Source organism: Passer montanus, unplaced genomic scaffold (genome assembly GCF_014805655.1).
Source record: "Passer montanus isolate IOZ18808 unplaced genomic scaffold, ASM1480565v1 scaffold15, whole genome shotgun sequence".
Taxonomy (NCBI): Eukaryota; Metazoa; Chordata; class Aves; order Passeriformes; family Passeridae; genus Passer; species Passer montanus.
The window spans coordinates 6,408,755-6,427,100 of NW_024362051.1; the positions used below are offsets into that span (position 1 = coordinate 6,408,755).

At 39.4% G+C, this 18,346-nt stretch overlaps 1 protein-coding gene across 1 annotated transcript; it reads left to right on the forward strand.

The window, feature by feature from the left end:
* Positions 1 to 4,731: 4,731 nt before the first annotated feature.
* Positions 4,732 to 18,208, forward strand: SMAD5 (SMAD family member 5). Its single transcript, XM_039701249.1, has 6 exons — positions 4,732 to 6,114; positions 7,281 to 7,532; positions 8,701 to 8,820; positions 9,598 to 9,819; positions 12,207 to 12,463; positions 13,370 to 18,208. Exons 1-6 carry the CDS (start codon positions 5,712 to 5,714, stop codon positions 13,511 to 13,513), a joined length of 1,398 nt encoding a protein of 465 aa, XP_039557183.1. The 5' UTR covers positions 4,732 to 5,711; the 3' UTR covers positions 13,514 to 18,208.
* Positions 18,209 to 18,346: the final 138 nt, after the last annotated feature.

Sequence of the window (18,346 nt, forward strand, 5' to 3'; positions counted from 1 at the left end):
AGTTTGTTAGGTTTTTTAAAGGGAGTGCTGGTTAAATACTTCTCAGCTGACAGAGCTAAATGCTTCAGCATTTTTTTATGCTGTGTTAGATGGTGTACAGATGTGGAAATTAAAAGCAAAAGTATTGTGTGAGAAAGCCCTGTCAGCAATTGTCTGTAGATTTTTCTGTTTGCAGGGCAGTAACAGTTGGTAACAGTTTTGAAGATACCAGACAGTTATTTTCTCTTCTTGTTTACATATATTATCAGTTAGATTATATTGCCTTACAAGGCATGTTTGAAGCAAGAAATCCAGTGCTAGGGTAAAAGCACCTACGGTAGATTTTTGTCAACTGGATACCAGTTCTCATGAAAATACCACAAGTTCCTTTTTGATGTAATTTATAAAATCTCTTTCATCTTTTACTTAAACTTATGGGGAGAAGAGGCAAAAGAAGTTTTTTCATTGGTGGTATTCCTTGTTTCACAGGGTAATTGAAGAGAAATCTTGTCTGTGGAGAGGCTGTGGCAATGGTTTGGAGGATGCAGACCCTTCAAGTTCAGTGAACAAGTTCTTTAACCACAGTGTCTTCTTGAGATTTGTGCTATGCTTGATGTGTATGGAGAAACTGTGCAGCCAGCATTTCTCCTGTGTTTGTTTCCAAGAAAAGACTCTTAATATGTGCCATTGCATGGGACTGTGTGCTGGGCTACAATGTAGGCTAGGGAAAATGATAATAAAACTCAAGCACAATCCTGCACAGTTCCTGTCAGGAAATTTATAAGGAAAGAAGGATTTTAATAAAACCAAGTGAAATGATGTGTGAGGTTGTAGTTTTAAAGAAAGTATTGATCTGTGTATATAGCATAACACACTGTAATATACTACTGCAGTTGAGTTTCTGAGCTTTCTGTATGAATATGTATGTTAATGTGTGTATGGAGTCAGAATACTTGAGCATTTCTGAGTTTGAAGGGCAATAAAGTTAAGCACAAGAGCTGACTGCAAACAGCTTTAACTGCAGATCTGCAGCAGCTCTAATGAACTCCCAGTTGTGCTGCTGCTTATAAGTGGTGCTTTGTTTATTGTATGGAGTTGAGTCTCAAAACAGCTTCTAATCATCAGCAGTGAAGTTCCTTGTTTCAGACTGGGTATGATGCTACAGGAGGCTTCTGAATTTGCAAACAAGTAAATTGGTGGGAAGAGAATAGTCCTTGTATATTTGACAACAGCCTTAGTACTGGCAGTAGGAAGGGAGAGTTATTGGTTGTACCCATTTTAAAATGGTTTTACCCATTTTGTTCTTGTGCTTGTGAAAGCATCATTCACTGCCCTGCTGCTTGGGATGATGGTTTGCTTGGTTAATGGTACTTCAAACCTAGGTTTTGCAGGTGGGAAATTACTTTGGAATCAATGGGAGAACATGTTACATACAAAATGCATCTCATGAAAATAGGTACACCATATGTAATGTTACATTTTCTGTTCTGCAGTGGCTCTTGCTCAGGTCCTTTTAGCCAGGAGGAGATTCCTTGATATGACATCAAATGAACCTACTGAACTTGCCAGTTTATTGGAGTAGGCTAAGAAAATTCCACACGAACTGCTAAAGGGAAGTCATGTTCCTTGGGATTTGTAATGACAGATGGAAGGTGGTAGAGTTCTCCCATCTGCATAAATGAAATATAAGTTCTGTTGTTGGCCAATTTTGTTTATATATATTTGTATATACTTCAGGCTGGCTGGCTGAAGTATTAAGAAGGGGGTTCAAACAATGGACCTGTTCACCCAACTAGTTTCCTTCCATTTGCTGTAGTCATTAACAAGAACTTTTAAAGTATAAATAATACATGCCCCAAAGTCTAATTTTGATACAACGATTACTTCCTTTTATACTTGCCCTTTGAAAGCCCCCTCATGCTACTCCATGTAATTCATTACACTCGCTCCTTAAAGAGTGTTTGTAGCTTTTTTTTTTAATGTAACATTGTGGTTTTCAGTCGATGTTCTCTTGTAGCTCAGCTGAAAAGTTGTTTAATAAAAGAAGGTAATGCATAATAGACCCTCTGCCTTGTAAGGAAATTTAAACAAGCTTTTTTCCCGTGAAAGTTGTTACCAGCTGTGTCTAGAGGTGCAGCAATAAGAGTAATTTGTGCACCACTGAATGAGAATGTGACTCTTTAAAGCATTTGTTTCTGTATTCAAAGCTCAGTGATGCTCTGTGGTACTGCAATCACAGCTCATAACTTGTGCTTTTAAACCTCAGAAGAAATTGATTGTAAGTACAGATGATCTGGGGAAGCTGTTCCTGGCAGATGTCAGGATTACTTAGAAACCTTTCACAAATTAGATGCTGAAATTACAGCAAATGCAAGTAAATGTTCTAAATGTGGTTTATGCCACGCATTCAGAAATCTAAAAACCCTGCATGAATTGCAGTTTCTACATGGAAATGTTTGGTTTCTACAGAAATACCTGAACCTACGGCTTTGTGGCCTTAAATAGCTCATGAAGCCAGCTCATGATTCATGAACCTTTTTAATTCTGCCTTGTTTTCTTAAGAAAGGCAAAAGCTGTAAACCTTCAGTGTTTTGCCATCCAAAATGAACTGCAGGCAGGTGTGCAATGGGATAAATTCAGTGTCATTTTTTACTTCTCAAACCCTATTAGTATTTTGTTGCATTTTCTTTCTTGAACAGGTTCAAATACACTTCTACTGAAGAGTCTTTAAAGCCTCATAAGTGGCCAGAGTGGAGTTACAGTGAATAGTATTAAGGACTCAACAGTCTCATTTTTCAGTGGTTAGAGTTCCAAGCATGTATGTGCAAACTTTTTTTGAAGAAGGTGAAGCAGTTTTGATCAAATCTGTTCTGATGCTTCTGAAATACTTGTTTTACCAGGCTTTGCTTTTGTTGATAAGCCCTCCAATGTAAAGTTTTTAGACTTAATTATGTTACTTACTGCTGGCAGATTATTTCTAAAATGATAGTTTGTAGGACAGTCATTTATCATAATTCCCTTGCCACTTGCTCTACAAATACTAATTACTTCAAAATATCATCTTAGTAGAACTGTTCCAACTTCCTTTCCTTTTGGTGACCTTGTTTATTCCATGAGTGTACTTGTGGGTCAATGATGTTAAAATTATATAAAACAAATAAAATGTCTTTCCTAGTTGATCCATTGTGTTCAAAATAATAAAAAACAAAATAAAATGTTACATGATCATAGCATAGAATTGTAGATCTTTAAATTTGGTTTCTTAATACAGTTGGGGCTCCTGTAATGGGATAGATCAGGGGATGTTTGTTAAGATCTCCTTTGAGCTTAACTTAACTAGAGGAATTTCCAGTGCATCTTCGGCCTTGATGATGCGTAAGATTCTTTGAAAGCATAGCTGAAAGCAAAAATAGAACATTTTAATTGTCTTCTGGTCTGAGATTCTAGGTGGGTTCATTTCCTTTTCGAGGGGTGTGAGCAGTTGCTGATCTTGCAGCTATTGAATGTATGCAGGGTTGAAAGTTAAGTTAGTTGCGACTATAAACAGCTTTTACTTTTTGAAACAGTAAACTTTTATCCTCAGTAAAAGAAAAAATTCAGTCTGAGTTCCTGGCCAAGTTTATTTCCCTTTATGTATTTCCTGTTACTTTGAAGGGTGCAAAGATTCTTATGTGTAATAGTCCGAGGGAACTAAATTAGTCTCAAAGTGCAGACGTGATATTTCTGAAGAAAACAGGTGATACATAATTATTTGAGTTTTTTCCTTTAGTTTTTTCTCAATACCTTCTTCTAGGGAGTTACTGAAGTAGTGGGAGACTTCTCTTTTTTTTCCATTTTGTTTTATTTATGAGAGCTCTAGGAAGAAAGACCTTCAAACAGTTTTTCTGTTTGTTTCAGTAATATGGAAAAAAAATCGGAAAAGCAAAACAAAGTTGAATAATCAAAGAAGTACCAATGGGATTAAGCTACTACATTAAATAAATTGATTTTTTTCCTGTAAAGAAACACCTAGTGTCCTTGGGTTTGTTCCCTGTTTTCCTCACCCTCTAACTCCCTAATAGCAAATATAGGATGGTTACACTTGGGACATAACTGCCTTGTCTGGGGATGTTTGCTGTAGCTTTGGCTGCTGCTGCTCAGCACATGGTTTTGTTATATAGAAAGGTCTGTCCAAGTGCCTGAGTGAGCCTGTAAATGTGCCCAGACACTTAAAAAGCCTTATCAGATGACTTTTAGTTTATCAAAGATGGAGGAAAAAAGATCTTCTTGATTAAAGGTAGCAATCTAAGAGAACCAGCACAGAGATATTTAACATTTTGCTCCCCCACCCCCTTTTTCTCTTATGTGCAGATTTGATGTCTTGGGCTGGGGTAGGTGTTCTAATTCACCGTGGTTTATCAAAAGTGGAGAGACAATGTTGTTTGGCAGTCTCTGTAGCAAGAGAGGAAGCATCTTTTGTTATTGACATCCTTTCTCTTAGCTCTGCTCTTGCTTTTTGCCAGCTGCTCATTGTCTATACTTGCTTATTTAGTATTCACAAGGGATTTTACAAGTTCTTATCAGTTCGTTGCCACAGCACATCATTTCCTCTTGTCATCGGTACTCCTTAAATTGCTGGGGGGAGGATTTGCATTAGGGCTGGTGAGTGGTAAAACACCATTCATGAGCCAGTTGTTCTGCTCTTCTCCTTTCCGAGGCACTTTGTAGTAAAGGTCACATTTCTAGTGCTTACTCCACCATGTCTTTTTTCCCCCCTTCTTTTTTCTGGGGAGAAGAAAACAATTTTCTTTTGCCAAGGCTAAAAATATCCAGCTCTTCAAATACTCTTCTTAAAAGATATAAGGAAGTGCAGCATAAAATTAGCTACAGCTAAAAAAAGGTTGACCACCTCTCTGGGTGGCTGGAGAAGGTTTGGTTTGTGCTTTTTATTGGGTTTTTCTTTTAATTGTGCTTTGTTTTCTTCATCTACAGTTTCTTCCTAATTTCTTTTAATACTCTCAAAATCATGGGGTAACTAATTAGAGCTCAAGAAAAAGCAGATGCATTAGGATTTTTTTCCTTTTTGGAAATAAAGATCCATTTCAGAAGCTGAGTATTTCTGTGCAATATTGGCCTTGGAACTGGTGGTTCCACCCTGCCTCTTCCCTGTTTCTTCAGGGAAGTTTTCTCATAGCAGGTTTAGTCTTCTAATACAGCACCGTGGCAGGGATATATTGCTAGTTTTAAAGCATATTTCTCAAGCCTATCTTCTGAGAGAAAGTAATCAATTTAAGGAGTGATAATGGGAACTGTGCTGTCCCTACTGACCATCATCCCTTGATGGTCCCTTTTCCCACTGCCAGTAGTGCAAGCTTTGGGGAATGATTACTTTTTTGGAGTGGGGTCATAGTACTACTGGGATTTTGTTTTGAAACAAAATCTGGTGCAATGCTGGGGTTGAAACAGGAAGTCTTCTCATATATGCCTTTTGTTTACCACAGCCTTTACTTGTTTACTAATTCCTTGTTAAATTATCTTTTTACTAGAACTAAATTGGAGGAATCGATCATCATTTTTGATGTGAAGGCTTCATCACTGACATCTCTATGTTCATTTGTCGTCCTCCAGGAAATAATACGGCTCATCAGTTGCAATAAGTGCTTTGGGTGTACACTGACATTTATTTGGAAAAAAAACCCCAACAAATAACCCAACAGATAAAGCCCAACAAACTTTTTGAAGACTTGTGTCAAATGACGTCAATGGCCAGTTTGTTCTCCTTTACTAGCCCAGCTGTAAAGCGTCTGTTGGGCTGGAAACAAGGAGATGAAGAGGAAAAATGGGCAGAAAAAGCTGTTGATGCTTTGGTAAAAAAGCTGAAAAAGAAAAAGGGTGCTATGGAAGAACTGGAGAAAGCCTTGAGCAGCCCAGGGCAGCCCAGCAAGTGCGTTACTATCCCCCGCTCCTTGGACGGACGGCTGCAGGTTTCCCACAGAAAGGGCCTTCCCCACGTCATCTACTGCCGCGTGTGGCGCTGGCCGGATCTGCAGAGCCACCACGAGCTGAAGCCCTTGGATATTTGTGAATTTCCTTTTGGATCCAAACAAAAGGAAGTCTGCATCAATCCATACCACTACAAGAGGGTGGAGAGCCCAGGTATGTTTGAAAGTTATTGTCCTAAAAACGAAACTGAATCTTTAGTAACCGCTTAACTATTCACTCCATCCTCTTCCTCCTCAGGTACTGTACAGCCAATTGAAAGTGGTGTGTGAGGCAGTCTGGGAGAGGAGTGTTCAAAGTGCACATTACTGGTGGGGTTTTTGGGATCACCTTTTTCCCACAGGCTTCTTAAGCCTGCTGCCCTTAAAGTTAGTAGCAAAGTTCTCCTTTGTCATGAAATAGAATGCAGTTCTTTCAGGTTCAGTTTCTTTGAGAAACTTGTTTCAAAACCTCAGTCCTTGCAAGGAAGTTGGTGGCTGCCTTTTAGGGCCTTGCTATTTAATCAATGTGTGATGTGAACTGGGGAAATGAAAAATAAAATTAATAAAATTCTAGGGTGGTAGAGTTCCCCACATGACTTCCAGTTAGGAGACAGCAGAGATGAACAGAAGCAGGAGATGTGATCAGTTAGAGGAAGGTATGTGTCAGATGTGTGTCAGGTAAGGAGCCTGCTGTTAAAGTGTGCTGTGGGAAAGGTGAGGAGGGTTGGGATTGCAGTGGGAGAGATGAAGAATGTTGCTCTGGACAGTGTGGTGAGAAGTTGCTTCCCTTGCTCCCCAGAGTGGTTGTAACTCTACTGCATTGACTGAAGTGCTCAAGTGCACTGCTGCAGCACTGGAATTGCAGACTGAAGTTAAAATATATGGCAGTACAGATTTTGTTTCTCTTCAGTGGAAGGGACAATATGTAACTATATAGCTTGACTGTAGTAATAGAGACTGTATTTTCATTTTCTCTGATTTGCTAATGTATTCATATATAAGTTTTGCACTTCTGCATCAGTATTTCAGTATGTGCCACATGTAGCCTGGTGTGGTTTACTATTTTTAAAAAAAGGTCATCTTCGAGTTGTGTGAAATATGTGTGTGTGTTTTTGTGATTCTTGCAAGAGTAAAGTTTGAGTCTTCCATTAAGAATGATGTGAAAAAATGAAGGCGAGGATAAAGGGGGTAAAGGCATGCCACATTCATCCCCTGCTCCTCTTTCCACCCCTGCTAGAGCTGAAATTATCACCATGAGCAGAATAGCACATTATTTGTGTCTCTTACCTTGTATCTCAGGTTTTCATCTAAATGTATCTGGGTTTTGTTTGTTTTTTGCAGTTCTACCTCCAGTGTTAGTGCCTAGGCATAGTGAATTCAACCCCCAGCACAGTCTGCTAGTTCAGTTCAGGAACCTCAGCCACAACGAGCCCCACATGCCACACAACGCGACGTTTCCGGACTCCTTCCAGCAGCCCAACAGCACTCCGTTCTCCATCTCCCCAAACAGCCCCTACCCCCCTTCTCCAGCCAGCAGCACTTACCCGAGCTCCCCAGCCAGCTCTGGCCCATCCAGTCCCTTTCAGCTGCCAGGTGAGTACAGCCTGAATGGCAGTTCAATAAAAATTACTGAAATGTCACATGGTGTTGTGACCCATGACCTCAGGAACTGGTGATGTTTGCCATAAATGGCTTTTTCTTTTGCATTTTATGGGATTTTCTTCTTAGTTTTGTCACTGGTTGGAGTTAATTGTTACAGTTTTATTTTTCCAACTGTTTTTTGTCACAGTTGTAATACTGGTGAGGTTTTTTTTTTTGCACAGCTTCACTACAGAATAACTAATCTATACTTTAGAAGAAGAATTAGTGATGAAAAAAAAGCAAATGCAGGATGCTGAACAGGAAGCTTACTGATATATTTCATTGAATAAAAACATTTAAAATAAGGTGTTTAACTGGAAAAAAGTAACATTTTTGTTGGGATCAGATTAGATTAAACTGATTTGGTTTAACTGAGTTGGAAAACACAGAAAAAACAATTCATAGGGCCAAAGGAAAGAAGTCTTACTGGTTCTGTCTGATTATTGGTGTGGTTTATAAAGCCAGGAATTTAATAGAGTAAAGACTTCGTTTTTCCACTAGCTCAGTGGCCTAATCTTTGTAGTCTGGTTGCTCACTTCCCCAGAATTGTCCCAGTGGGAGGGTGTCTGTTGGCCAAGTACTGGGATCACTGGGGTGGCTGCATTTATGGGGCAGAGTGGGGTGTTACCACACTGAGTGCTGTGCTGATGGAAGGAAACAGTTCTGTAATGAACTCAGCCTGCAGGAGCAGCAAAAACCCCCAAACTGTTCTAGGCCTTTATTACATTAAGCAAATAGTTATTTCTTCTACTGCTTTGTTTTTGAACGCTGAGAAGAGGGTAGGCAAGAAAGCTCATGTTTGTGTGACAGAAAGGGGGAAGCAGAGTCATCAAGCCCAAATGCAGGAGTGCAGGTATTAAAGAAAAAAAATACAGAAAGAAAAAACTGTATCTCTTACTTTTTTCAAGTTTCCAATCTTGCTATTGGTTCCATAGGTGAAATTTCAGCTGTTTGAGGAGTTTGCTGTAAAGACAGCTGGCTGTGTTCAGATTTATTTGAAAGCAAGGCCAAATTTTTTAACATCTTGTTGGGGAATATTTTTATGTGTTTTCAACTGTAGAATGTATAAGTAAATACTCTAAACTGTTGAAGTTTAGTCTTATTTTTTTCATGTTTGTAGCTGATACTCCACCTCCTGCATATATGCCTCCTGATGACCAAATGGGGCAGGATAATTCACAGTCTATGGACACAAGCAATACAATGATCCCTCAGATCATGCCAAATATATCTACCAGAGGTAAGTTGTATAGTCTGCTGTAAAATTACGTAGTTTGGCTTCTTGCAACTCATGACCAATCTGAATGAATAACTTCAAATGGGCCAGTAAATCTTGCTGGTAGGTGGAAGCAGTCCTCCTAGCTAAACTGGGGCTGTAAGAGACATAACTGAGAAATAAACTTACCTTGCTTATTTTTATTTTCATCTTTTCCTTTCAAAGCCTCAGGTGCATAATGTTGCTTACAGTGAGTTGAATTTTTTTTAAAATTTCTTTTCTGCAGCCTTTGCCTGTTGCTGGAATAACATTTGCACAAAGGCTCTGAAAATTGAGTCCCAAAATACCAGTTTTAAGAGTTTTTTTAAGAGTGGGCAGGAGAGTTATGTTTAACCTGCTATCACATAGTCTTTTCTGTCTGTGTAAAGGTTGTTTTTGTTTAATATCAGGCTTAAAATTGTGAAAAAAAATCATAAAATCAACTGGCCAGCTAAAATGCACAAAGGTAAAAATCTTTTAAGATTTATAATCAGGACACTTGTTGCCCATCATAATTGTTTACTCAGATTTTACTTAGCTGTTGGTGTTTTGGAAGGTCTGATAGATTTTTACCTTTGTGCATTTTAGCCGGCCAGTTGATTTTATGATTTTTTTTCACAATTTTAATCAGGACACTTGTTGCCCATCGTAATTGTTTACTCAGATTTTACTTAGCTGTTGGTGTTTTGGAAGGTCTGCTTGACAGTTGTAGCTTTAATATTTTAACACTTATGTAAACTGTTAATTCCATTTGCTTTTCAGATGTTCAGCCCGTTGCCTATGAAGAACCCAAACACTGGTGTTCCATTGTGTATTATGAGTTAAATAACCGTGTTGGGGAGGCTTTCCATGCATCTTCCACAAGTGTCTTAGTAGATGGGTTTACAGATCCTTCCAACAACAAGAACAGGTTCTGCTTAGGTTTGCTCTCCAACGTTAATCGCAACTCAACGATCGAGAACACTCGACGGCACATTGGCAAAGGTGAGACTGAGTTTGTCTTGTGGCAGAGGTAAAACTGAGTTTGTCTTGTGGCAAAGGTAAAACTGAGTTTGTCTTGTGGCAAAGGTAAGACTGAGTTTGTCTTATGCAAAGGTAAGACTGAGTTTGTCTTATGGCAAAGGTAAGACTGAGTTTGTCTTAGGAATGAGAAACCAAGTCCTTGGTTTTATTTCTAGCAGTAGTGATAATTCTCAGATGAGAATGCTAGAGGTAATCTGAGATGTGATACATTATCTACCTCTCAAGTATCAGAAAACTTAGTTAGGCATGGTTTGATTCTAATTAGTCAGGAATTGCATGCATTTTTCTTTGTCACTAATTAAAAAGACTAAATATTACTCCTTCCTTACCAAACTAGATTGCCATTGGGGCTTGCTTGTTAGGGTAGATGTAGTGGTCTGTGTTTCAGAACATTACAGGATATGCCATGACATTCCACATTATATCTGCTTCTTAAATTCTGCATACACCTTTGCAGTATGTCAGAGATTTTTTTTGTTTTGTTGTTGTAAGGTATTACCTTCTGTCTACAGTATGTTCAAATATCTTGGTGAGTTGGCAGCAGGACTTTGAAGTGCTAATGCAAAACTGCAAGGGCTCATTTGTCTGAGTGAATCCATGGGGCGTGGATGTGTGTGGGAGGGATTCCTGGAGACAGCAGGTTTTGCAAGATCTTCTAGTTTTCTTGTACTGTTTTGGCTGATAGTACATAGAGATGCACAGTTTTCATCTTTGATGGAATGTGCCTGGATTATCTTAAATTGTAGAACACTTTTTCTGAATGTATTTTTTTTATGATTAACTCAGTCCTGAGAAGAGAACTCTGTTTCTCTTGCACGTGTTTAGAAGCCTTTTTACCACCTAAGAGCATTTGGTAAAGTTGGTCTTGAGTTTTGATTAATGAAAGTTCACCCTGTCCCATAACATTCTTTTAATTAGAAACTACTATAAATATGACCAAATTTTGCAGATAATTTGGAGACCAGAAGTTCTGTTTGTATCTGTTGGAAACTTGGCTCTCCAATGCAGTTGTCAAAAAAAAAAATATAATATTATAAAGGAGAACAAGTGATTTTTGGGCATGGTTGGTTTGTCAGGCTGTTTTGTTTTGGTTCACCCCTTTTAGTGGTATAGATGGAGAAATCTTGTGCATCTGCCTGAGGTCAGAAGTGTAACCAGGACCCATCATCATACTGTAGAATAGTAATGAGCTTTAAAATGTCTGCATCTCTAATAGTAATTATTGAACTTAAACTTTGCTTTATGGTAACTGTTCTGACAACAATTAAGGTTGCTTAGAGACAAAATACTGTTTATTTATGGCTTTTACTTGAAAGGTCTTGAGGTTTTGCCTCCTTAGAACCACCCAGTCCTATGTGCTAAGGTTTTTTACTGTAGCTGGCAAGTGGTGGTCACTGGTTGTGTTGTGAAAAGGCAGTCTTGCCCACCCCAGATTCTCTGACAGCTGCTTGTAGTTGTTGAAGCCAACAGTTCCTCTGTAACCTCCATCCTACCTTAGTCCCAAGGGGGTTTAGCACTGTTTACAGCAGTGGCTGCTGTCTGAAAGATTAACTTGCATCTGTTGATTTGCTGCAGCCTCCTCTGGCACATCACGGGATGGTCCACAGTGGATTCTCAGGGTATTGCAGGGAAGACTTAAACGGAGCTGAATCCCAAGCATGTAAAACTGGGACAGGGGAGGGCAGGCAGGTGTCTCAGTGAAGCAGCAGGGAGCACCTGAGTTGGGGTGCTGAAGGGATGGGCAGCTTTTGTATATTAATTTTTAGTCAATAATAATGTTGTATAGACGTCAAAACATGTGCATAGCTGAATGCAGACAGATGTGGTAAATCTAGGGGCTTTGTTGATGTTAAGGTTTGTAAACCCTGATGGTAATTAAGTGGAGCAGCTGGTTGGACTTACCTGTCCTTCAGCTTGATAAAATGTAGTGAAAATCAGAGCAGACTGTGGATATTCTTTCTCATTCATGTCCTATCACTGACTCTTCTCCCAGGACACACCTATTTCTGTTCTACTTAGTATAGGCAGAAGCTGCCAGGTATATAAAACTGGGGGTTTAAAATCCACATAAATTCTCCAAAAAATAGCTTGAAATAACAGTTGAAATGTGGCAGTAATTTTTTCACTCTATTCTGTAATTGATCAGAGAAGGACATCTAGTGGCTGGTGTATCATGAGCCTGATGTGCTCAAATGAGACAGTGTGCTACAGTGCAAGCAAAAGCTTTCCTGAGAACCTCCTCAGGCAGAAATTTGCTCTTTTTTCCCCAATAAAATGGAATTTAAGATAACTACCTCAAAATCAGAGACAACAAAGTAATTTGAAATGTTCTTATCTTTGTTTTCAAGGAGTTCATCTCTACTATGTTGGTGGAGAAGTCTATGCCGAGTGTTTAAGTGATAGCAGCATATTTGTACAGAGCAGGAACTGCAACTACCACCATGGCTTTCATCCAACAACTGTATGCAAGATTCCCAGTGGATGCAGTCTGAAGATTTTTAACAATCAGGAGTTTGCTCAGCTTTTAGCTCAGTCTGTCAATCATGGATTTGAAGCAGTATATGAGCTCACCAAAATGTGCACCATTCGAATGAGTTTTGTAAAGGTAAATTATTCTGAGAGTATTTAAGTTTATTGTGGGTTTGGGTATTTAGCAGTAATTCCATTAGCACTGTAGCAAAGCTGTTCTGGCCTGATGTGGTTCTTTTCAATTATAAGTGTATTTAAAGTAATTAACTGAGAGAGAAGAAAATCAATGCAAGAAAGGAAGAGCACATTCTATATTGAATGTTGGCTGTGTATTCAGTTACTTTAGTATTCAGGACTGGAATTTATTCATTATGGTTGCTGTAATTTTGTTAAAGGAGATTTAAGTTAATGGTCTAAATTTCAAGGAGTAAAGTGAATAGCAAGTCCACTAAAAGAATGTGAGTAGAAAGGGGCATAATTATTGAAGACAATTTTCAGCATCTTCAAATTGATTATTAGTTTAAAAAAATCCCTGGTTATGGAAAAAAGACATGATTTGAGTTTCTGAACATCTGACATGATTTGAGTTTGCTGAGCATTATTTAATCAAGGTGTTGTCTGTCTCAGGTTTAGTGTGGAGTCCAAACTTGGGGCTTTCCAGGTGTTTTGTTTGCATCTTGTCCAAAAGATGTCTCATTGGTTTTGTCAGTTATGACAAATATTGCTCAGTTTGAGGGTGTGGAGGAGAGGGAGCAGGAGGTTGAAAGAGAAGAGAGATGTGGCCATGGCCAGGAGGCATCCTCAGGGCAGCAGTGAGCTCCACAGGAGGCTGTGGCATGCAAGGCTTGATTCAGGCTTCAGGAGCAGCTTCCCTCCTGCTCCTTCCCAGCCTCAGGTTTGTTCCTTTAGATCAGTGTGACTAAATTGTGAATTACCTTCAGATAAGTATCTTGAGATCATGATTTCCTGCTTCTTGTTGGTAGTTAATTTAAAAGACAAGCATATCCTCAAATTGATCAGTGCCATTTTGTTCATTTTCTAGGGCTGGGGAGCTGAATATCACCGGCAGGATGTCACAAGCACCCCGTGCTGGATAGAAATTCATCTTCATGGGCCCCTCCAGTGGCTGGATAAAGTACTTACACAAATGGGTTCTCCTCTTAATCCCATCTCATCTGTTTCATAGTGCTGAAATTCCATCTTCAGCCTTATTTTTAGCGAACTTATTCTAATTCTAGAGAAACTTCCAGTGGATACTGTGAGCTATATGGAGAATGGATCTTATGATTTAACTTTTTTTTTTTAGATCCCTTTGTGACCAATTCCATTGTGTATAGCTAATCAGTTTTACATTTCAAATTGTTCTTGTGATGCTTAAGTGACAGTTGAGCCCTAAGGGAAAAAAAAAGTCTATTGAAAAATTCAGAACACTTTTCCCCTTCTTCCCCTTAAAACCTAAACAGACAAATGTCTTAACTGGAAAACCTTTTTGTCCTGTAGGGACAAGGATTAATGAAGACTGACTTCAGAAAATAAATACATATCATAATTTGGGATTTTTTTAATGTGTTTTAATGAAACTGTTTGAACATGTGCAGCTCCAGCTTGCAAGCTGTATTTTTAGCTTAGTGTTTTAACATCTTAAGGTTGACATCTGTCATAAGCAAAATTAGACTTTATTATGGCTAATTTGCCTCAGATTGAACAATGTGATTTTTTTTTAAATGTACACATGAAATATACTTTTTACAAATATTGGAGTGGTGTAAAAACACTTGTATTTTCTATTGGAAAATGCTGTCATAAACACATTGTATATTAATGCAGAATAGCAGTTTTTAGCCTTTTCCCACTTTGGTTTTGTAATATCTCTTTTAACCACCATTTTAAAGTAGTAATTGATCCAAGGTAAACATCCTGCACGGTTCTGGAGTAGTGATTCTTGTTTTGCTTTGATTTACACTCATGCCGTTTGGATTTGGTTGCCAAGGCTATTTCTTTTTAGGTACCTTTCTCTATTTTAACATAAACACTACTATTTGTAAATGGCAGTGCTTACTACTTTTTGGAAGGAATAAGTTTTTTGTTTTCTTTTTGATGTTCTAGCTGTTTATTTTACCTGTCTGGAATTGATCTGTGTTAGGCCTTTTTAGTCTCTCAGTAGACATTATGCAGTATTAGTGATTACACTGTATTTAATTCACTTTCAAGTTTGAGTCTCTTTGAAGACTGTGAGTGGCTTAGCAAATGAGTAACTGAATGCAGAAGCTTTTACTTCCAGATCATGTAATTTAATTCAGACCTGTTGGTAATGACCAAAAGTAATCACTTCTTTGTAGCCTGCATGAAACAGTGCTCTTGATCCTGTCCCTGATGGCAGGGCTTCAGTCAGAAGACTTGTAGCTGTGGTTGGCATCTTTATGGGATTAAAGGACTGTATTAATATGACAGTGGAATTTCTCTCTCACATCTGAAGAATCACAGAATGTTAAGGATTGGAAGGGATCTTAAAGATCTCCCAGTCCCAACCCCCCTTTCCATGGGCAGGGATACGTCCCACCAGACCAGGTTGCTCCAGCCCTTCTCCCACCTGGCTTTGAACACTACCTGGGTTGGGACATCCAAAGCCTCTCTGGGCAACCTGTGCTAGTGCCTTACCAGCCTCACAGTAAAGAATTTCTTCTGTTTGTCTAAGCTAAATTTGCCCTCTTCCAACTTGGACCTCTTACTGCTTGTCCTGTCACTACAGTTCCAGACAAAGAGTCCCTCTCCAGCTTCCCTGTAGCCCCTTCAGATACTGCAAGGTTCCATCAGGTCTCCACTCAGCCTTCCTTCTCCAGGCTGAACAGCCTCAACTTTTTCAGCCTCTCTTTGCAGGGAGGTGCTCCAGTCCTCTTGCCAGAATTGTGACCTTGGGGCTTGCTCCAGCAGTTCCACATCCTTCTTACACTGGGGGCTCCAGAGCTGTGCTCAGCACTGCAGGTGGGGTCTCACAAGGGCAGAGCAGAGGGGGCAGTGCCCTCCCTCACCCTGCTGCCCACATTCCTGGGGATGCAGCTCAGGATTCTGTTGGTTTTCGGGGCTGTGAGTGCTCAGTGCCAGTCCGTGGTGAGCTTTTCATCAGCCATCACCCCCGAGTTGTTCTCTGTAGGGCTGCTCTCAGCCACTTCTCTGCCCAACCTGTAGGTGTGTCTGGGATTGCTGGGACCCACGTGTAGGACCTTGCACTTGGCTTGGCTGAACTTAATGATGTTTGCATTTGGAAAAGTAGAGAATTTAAACACTGTACTGAACACTAAAATCAATTACATAACATATGCATATTTCTGTCCTTTATATCATAAAAAAGAGGCTGAGAGAAACATGTTAAGAGAATAAGAAGTTAATTATATACAAAATTTTGCATGCAGAAAGACCCTATTATATTGTTTAAACTCACCTTGCTTTTTCTCTTTCCTGAACACCTTTTCAGAAAAGGGTTCAGTGTTTGGGGGAGAGGCTGAAAACTATTATGCAAATACTTATTAAAAGATGTGCTGCAGTTAATTACTGCAATCCTGAGAAAATTATTTTTTTAAACAAGTCCTTGTGTCTTTTGTTGAATGACAGTTTCTCTTCAAGTGTGGAAATCATGCATCATATGGTACCTAAGTAACAAATGATCTTAGAGGATTAAAATTGTTTACTTGTCATTAAAATGTTTTTTATGAATTGCCTTAAAGGAATAAACTGTAACACTTCTGCAGAACCCTAATGTTCTCTTGTACAGGAATTTCTGTATTACTGTTTTGGTTTTTTGTGTTTTGTTTTGTTTTTTTAAACAGTTTCTCAAGTATGTTTGAAAACAGATGAGTGCGTTTTCAGGAGAAGGGGAGTAACATTATTTGCCACTTAGCTTTGGTTTCTTCTCTTTCATTCTTTGGAGCTGCAACCCACAGATAGTTCTTTTGATTGAATAAGATGCCAAGTCAGTTGGCCACAGGATCCTGCTTCTATTTTCTTCTTGGGGCCTGACGTTTGTCAAGTTGCTGAATATGTATATTTAACACTACAGAATATTATATTTCTTGACTAGCTTATGTAATAAACAACATGGCACATTGAATTAAGGAAAGATTGCAGTTGTAGGTACAAGATTTTACTTTATCCAAAATGTTTTTCACCTGGCTTCTCTCTGTTCACTTGTATGCTTATATGTGGCCAACTGAGTGACTCAAGAATGGGTGCTGCAGTGGGTGCTGTGAGCCAGAGCTGGTGTTTAGTGCTAGTATTGTGGTTAGATTGGCTACCCATGCACTGAACCATAATTTCTGCAATAATATCCAGTTAACCCACTTCTGATGCTGTCATTAAGTACTGAAGTGCTCTGGCATTTTTCTGCTTGTGTGCATATTCTGGAGCTGCAGTAGCTGCCGTGCTGGGATGCCCTTGTGACTGCTGGCTTTGGCAGGGCAGGCTTGCAGCAGCAAACCCAGTCAGATTTGTCTGTGCTCTGCTCCTCTGGTCCTTCCTAGTAGGGCTTTTTGGGAGCTTTCTGGTTAGCAGATTTTGTGTGCTGCTGGTTCATGGTGTTGCTAATCCTGTTTTGTTCATCTGTGCTGCTGATACAATATTCAGATATGGGTGCATGGATAGATTGGATAGAAGGTTGTTTGGTGCCCAGCAGTGTGTAAAGTGTCAGGAGAGCAGGGAGTGCTGCTCCTGGTACTGCACATTGTGCAGAAATCACCCCTTGGTCTAGAGACAGGGATGGGGAGATTGACTCAGCCAGTGGTGTGCTAGTGGCAGATGGAGCCTTTCCACTGCAGCCCAGCTTAGACTGAGTGTTACTCCTCAGTAAAAACTGATTTGGCCCTTGTGGTGTATTTTCTTCTTTCTGGGCATCTTTCTGCTTTGCACCAGCCCCAGCACTGGTTGGCAGCTTTGGCAATACCAGCAGAGAGCGTGGAGCAGGTTTATCCTGGAGGCTTTCCTGGGAGTGCTGTTACAGTCCCTGAGATACGAGAGCAGCTTGGCTGCTGCTCCTTAGGCACTGGGCCCTGCTGGCAGTCAGGCAGTGCCTGTGCATCACACTCATGAACTGCATTAGGCATGAAGGGCTGACACTGGGTTATGGAATCTACAGGACCAAAATAAAACCTTCTAGCATGACTGACCAGTGAGAGACAAATCTGACAGAACAGCCCAACAGGCAAAAGAATGAAGAAACAGCCCAGATGTCAGGATTTGGGATAGAATTGTTTAAAATGCTGGAATTCTTTTAGTTTTGCTTGAAGCAATGATTTCCCCCCACCACCCCCACAGTATTACAGTGTGAAAGTTGTCAATTCTTGGGTGTAAGATTAACTTGAATTCTTGCAGTATAACTCTAGAGGCCATTAAAATGTGTCAGGCTTCCTCACTAGTCTGAAATAGTAACTTTTTTCAGGATATTGTTTTACTTGCTCAAAGTGTTGCTGGTGATGGTTTCTGGAAAGGCAAAGAAACAAACAAAAACCAAAAACAAAACCAAACCATTTTCTAAATGTTTTGCTTCAAATGACAAACATGTGACTAACTTTCTTCTGGAGTTGTGAAGTTTCTGTTGAGGAGGGTTTCCCATTCTGAATTCAAATCAATAGACCAAACCATCAGATTACAATATAATGTTGCTTTCTTGTGCTGCTCCATAAACCTGCTTCTGTGTTTGTTGCAAGCATAACCTTTATGCTTTTGTTTACATTGTAGAAAACACAGTTCTAGCAATGAGGTTTTTTCATTTAACTCTAAACATCTTTTTATTTTGTTAATTTTAAAATTACTAGGTTTTGCTATGTTATGTTTTTAAAGATATTTTTTGCATACTGCTGCTCATATTTCAATAAACAAAACAAAAACCCCACAGATTCTTCTGATTTCCTTTAACTCTGTGTCTCAAGTATTTGTTTACAAGGGTTAATTTATCACGTGTAACTTGCTGCTGATGCCTCTCCATGTTCATATTCCTCCTCACACAAAGGTGATCCTGTCATTTTAAAAA

Excerpts from the sequence above, each read along its gene's own strand:
- SMAD5 (XM_039701249.1), top strand. The coding sequence starts at position 5,712 with ATGACGTCAATGGCCAGTTTGTTCTCCTTTACTAGCCCAGCTGTAAAG. Across the intron at positions 7,533-8,700 it reads CAGTCCCTTTCAGCTGCCAG|CTGATACTCCACCTCCTGCA; the intron begins GTGAGTACAGCC and ends TCATGTTTGTAG. Across the intron at positions 8,821-9,597 it reads GCCAAATATATCTACCAGAG|ATGTTCAGCCCGTTGCCTAT; the intron begins GTAAGTTGTATA and ends TTTGCTTTTCAG.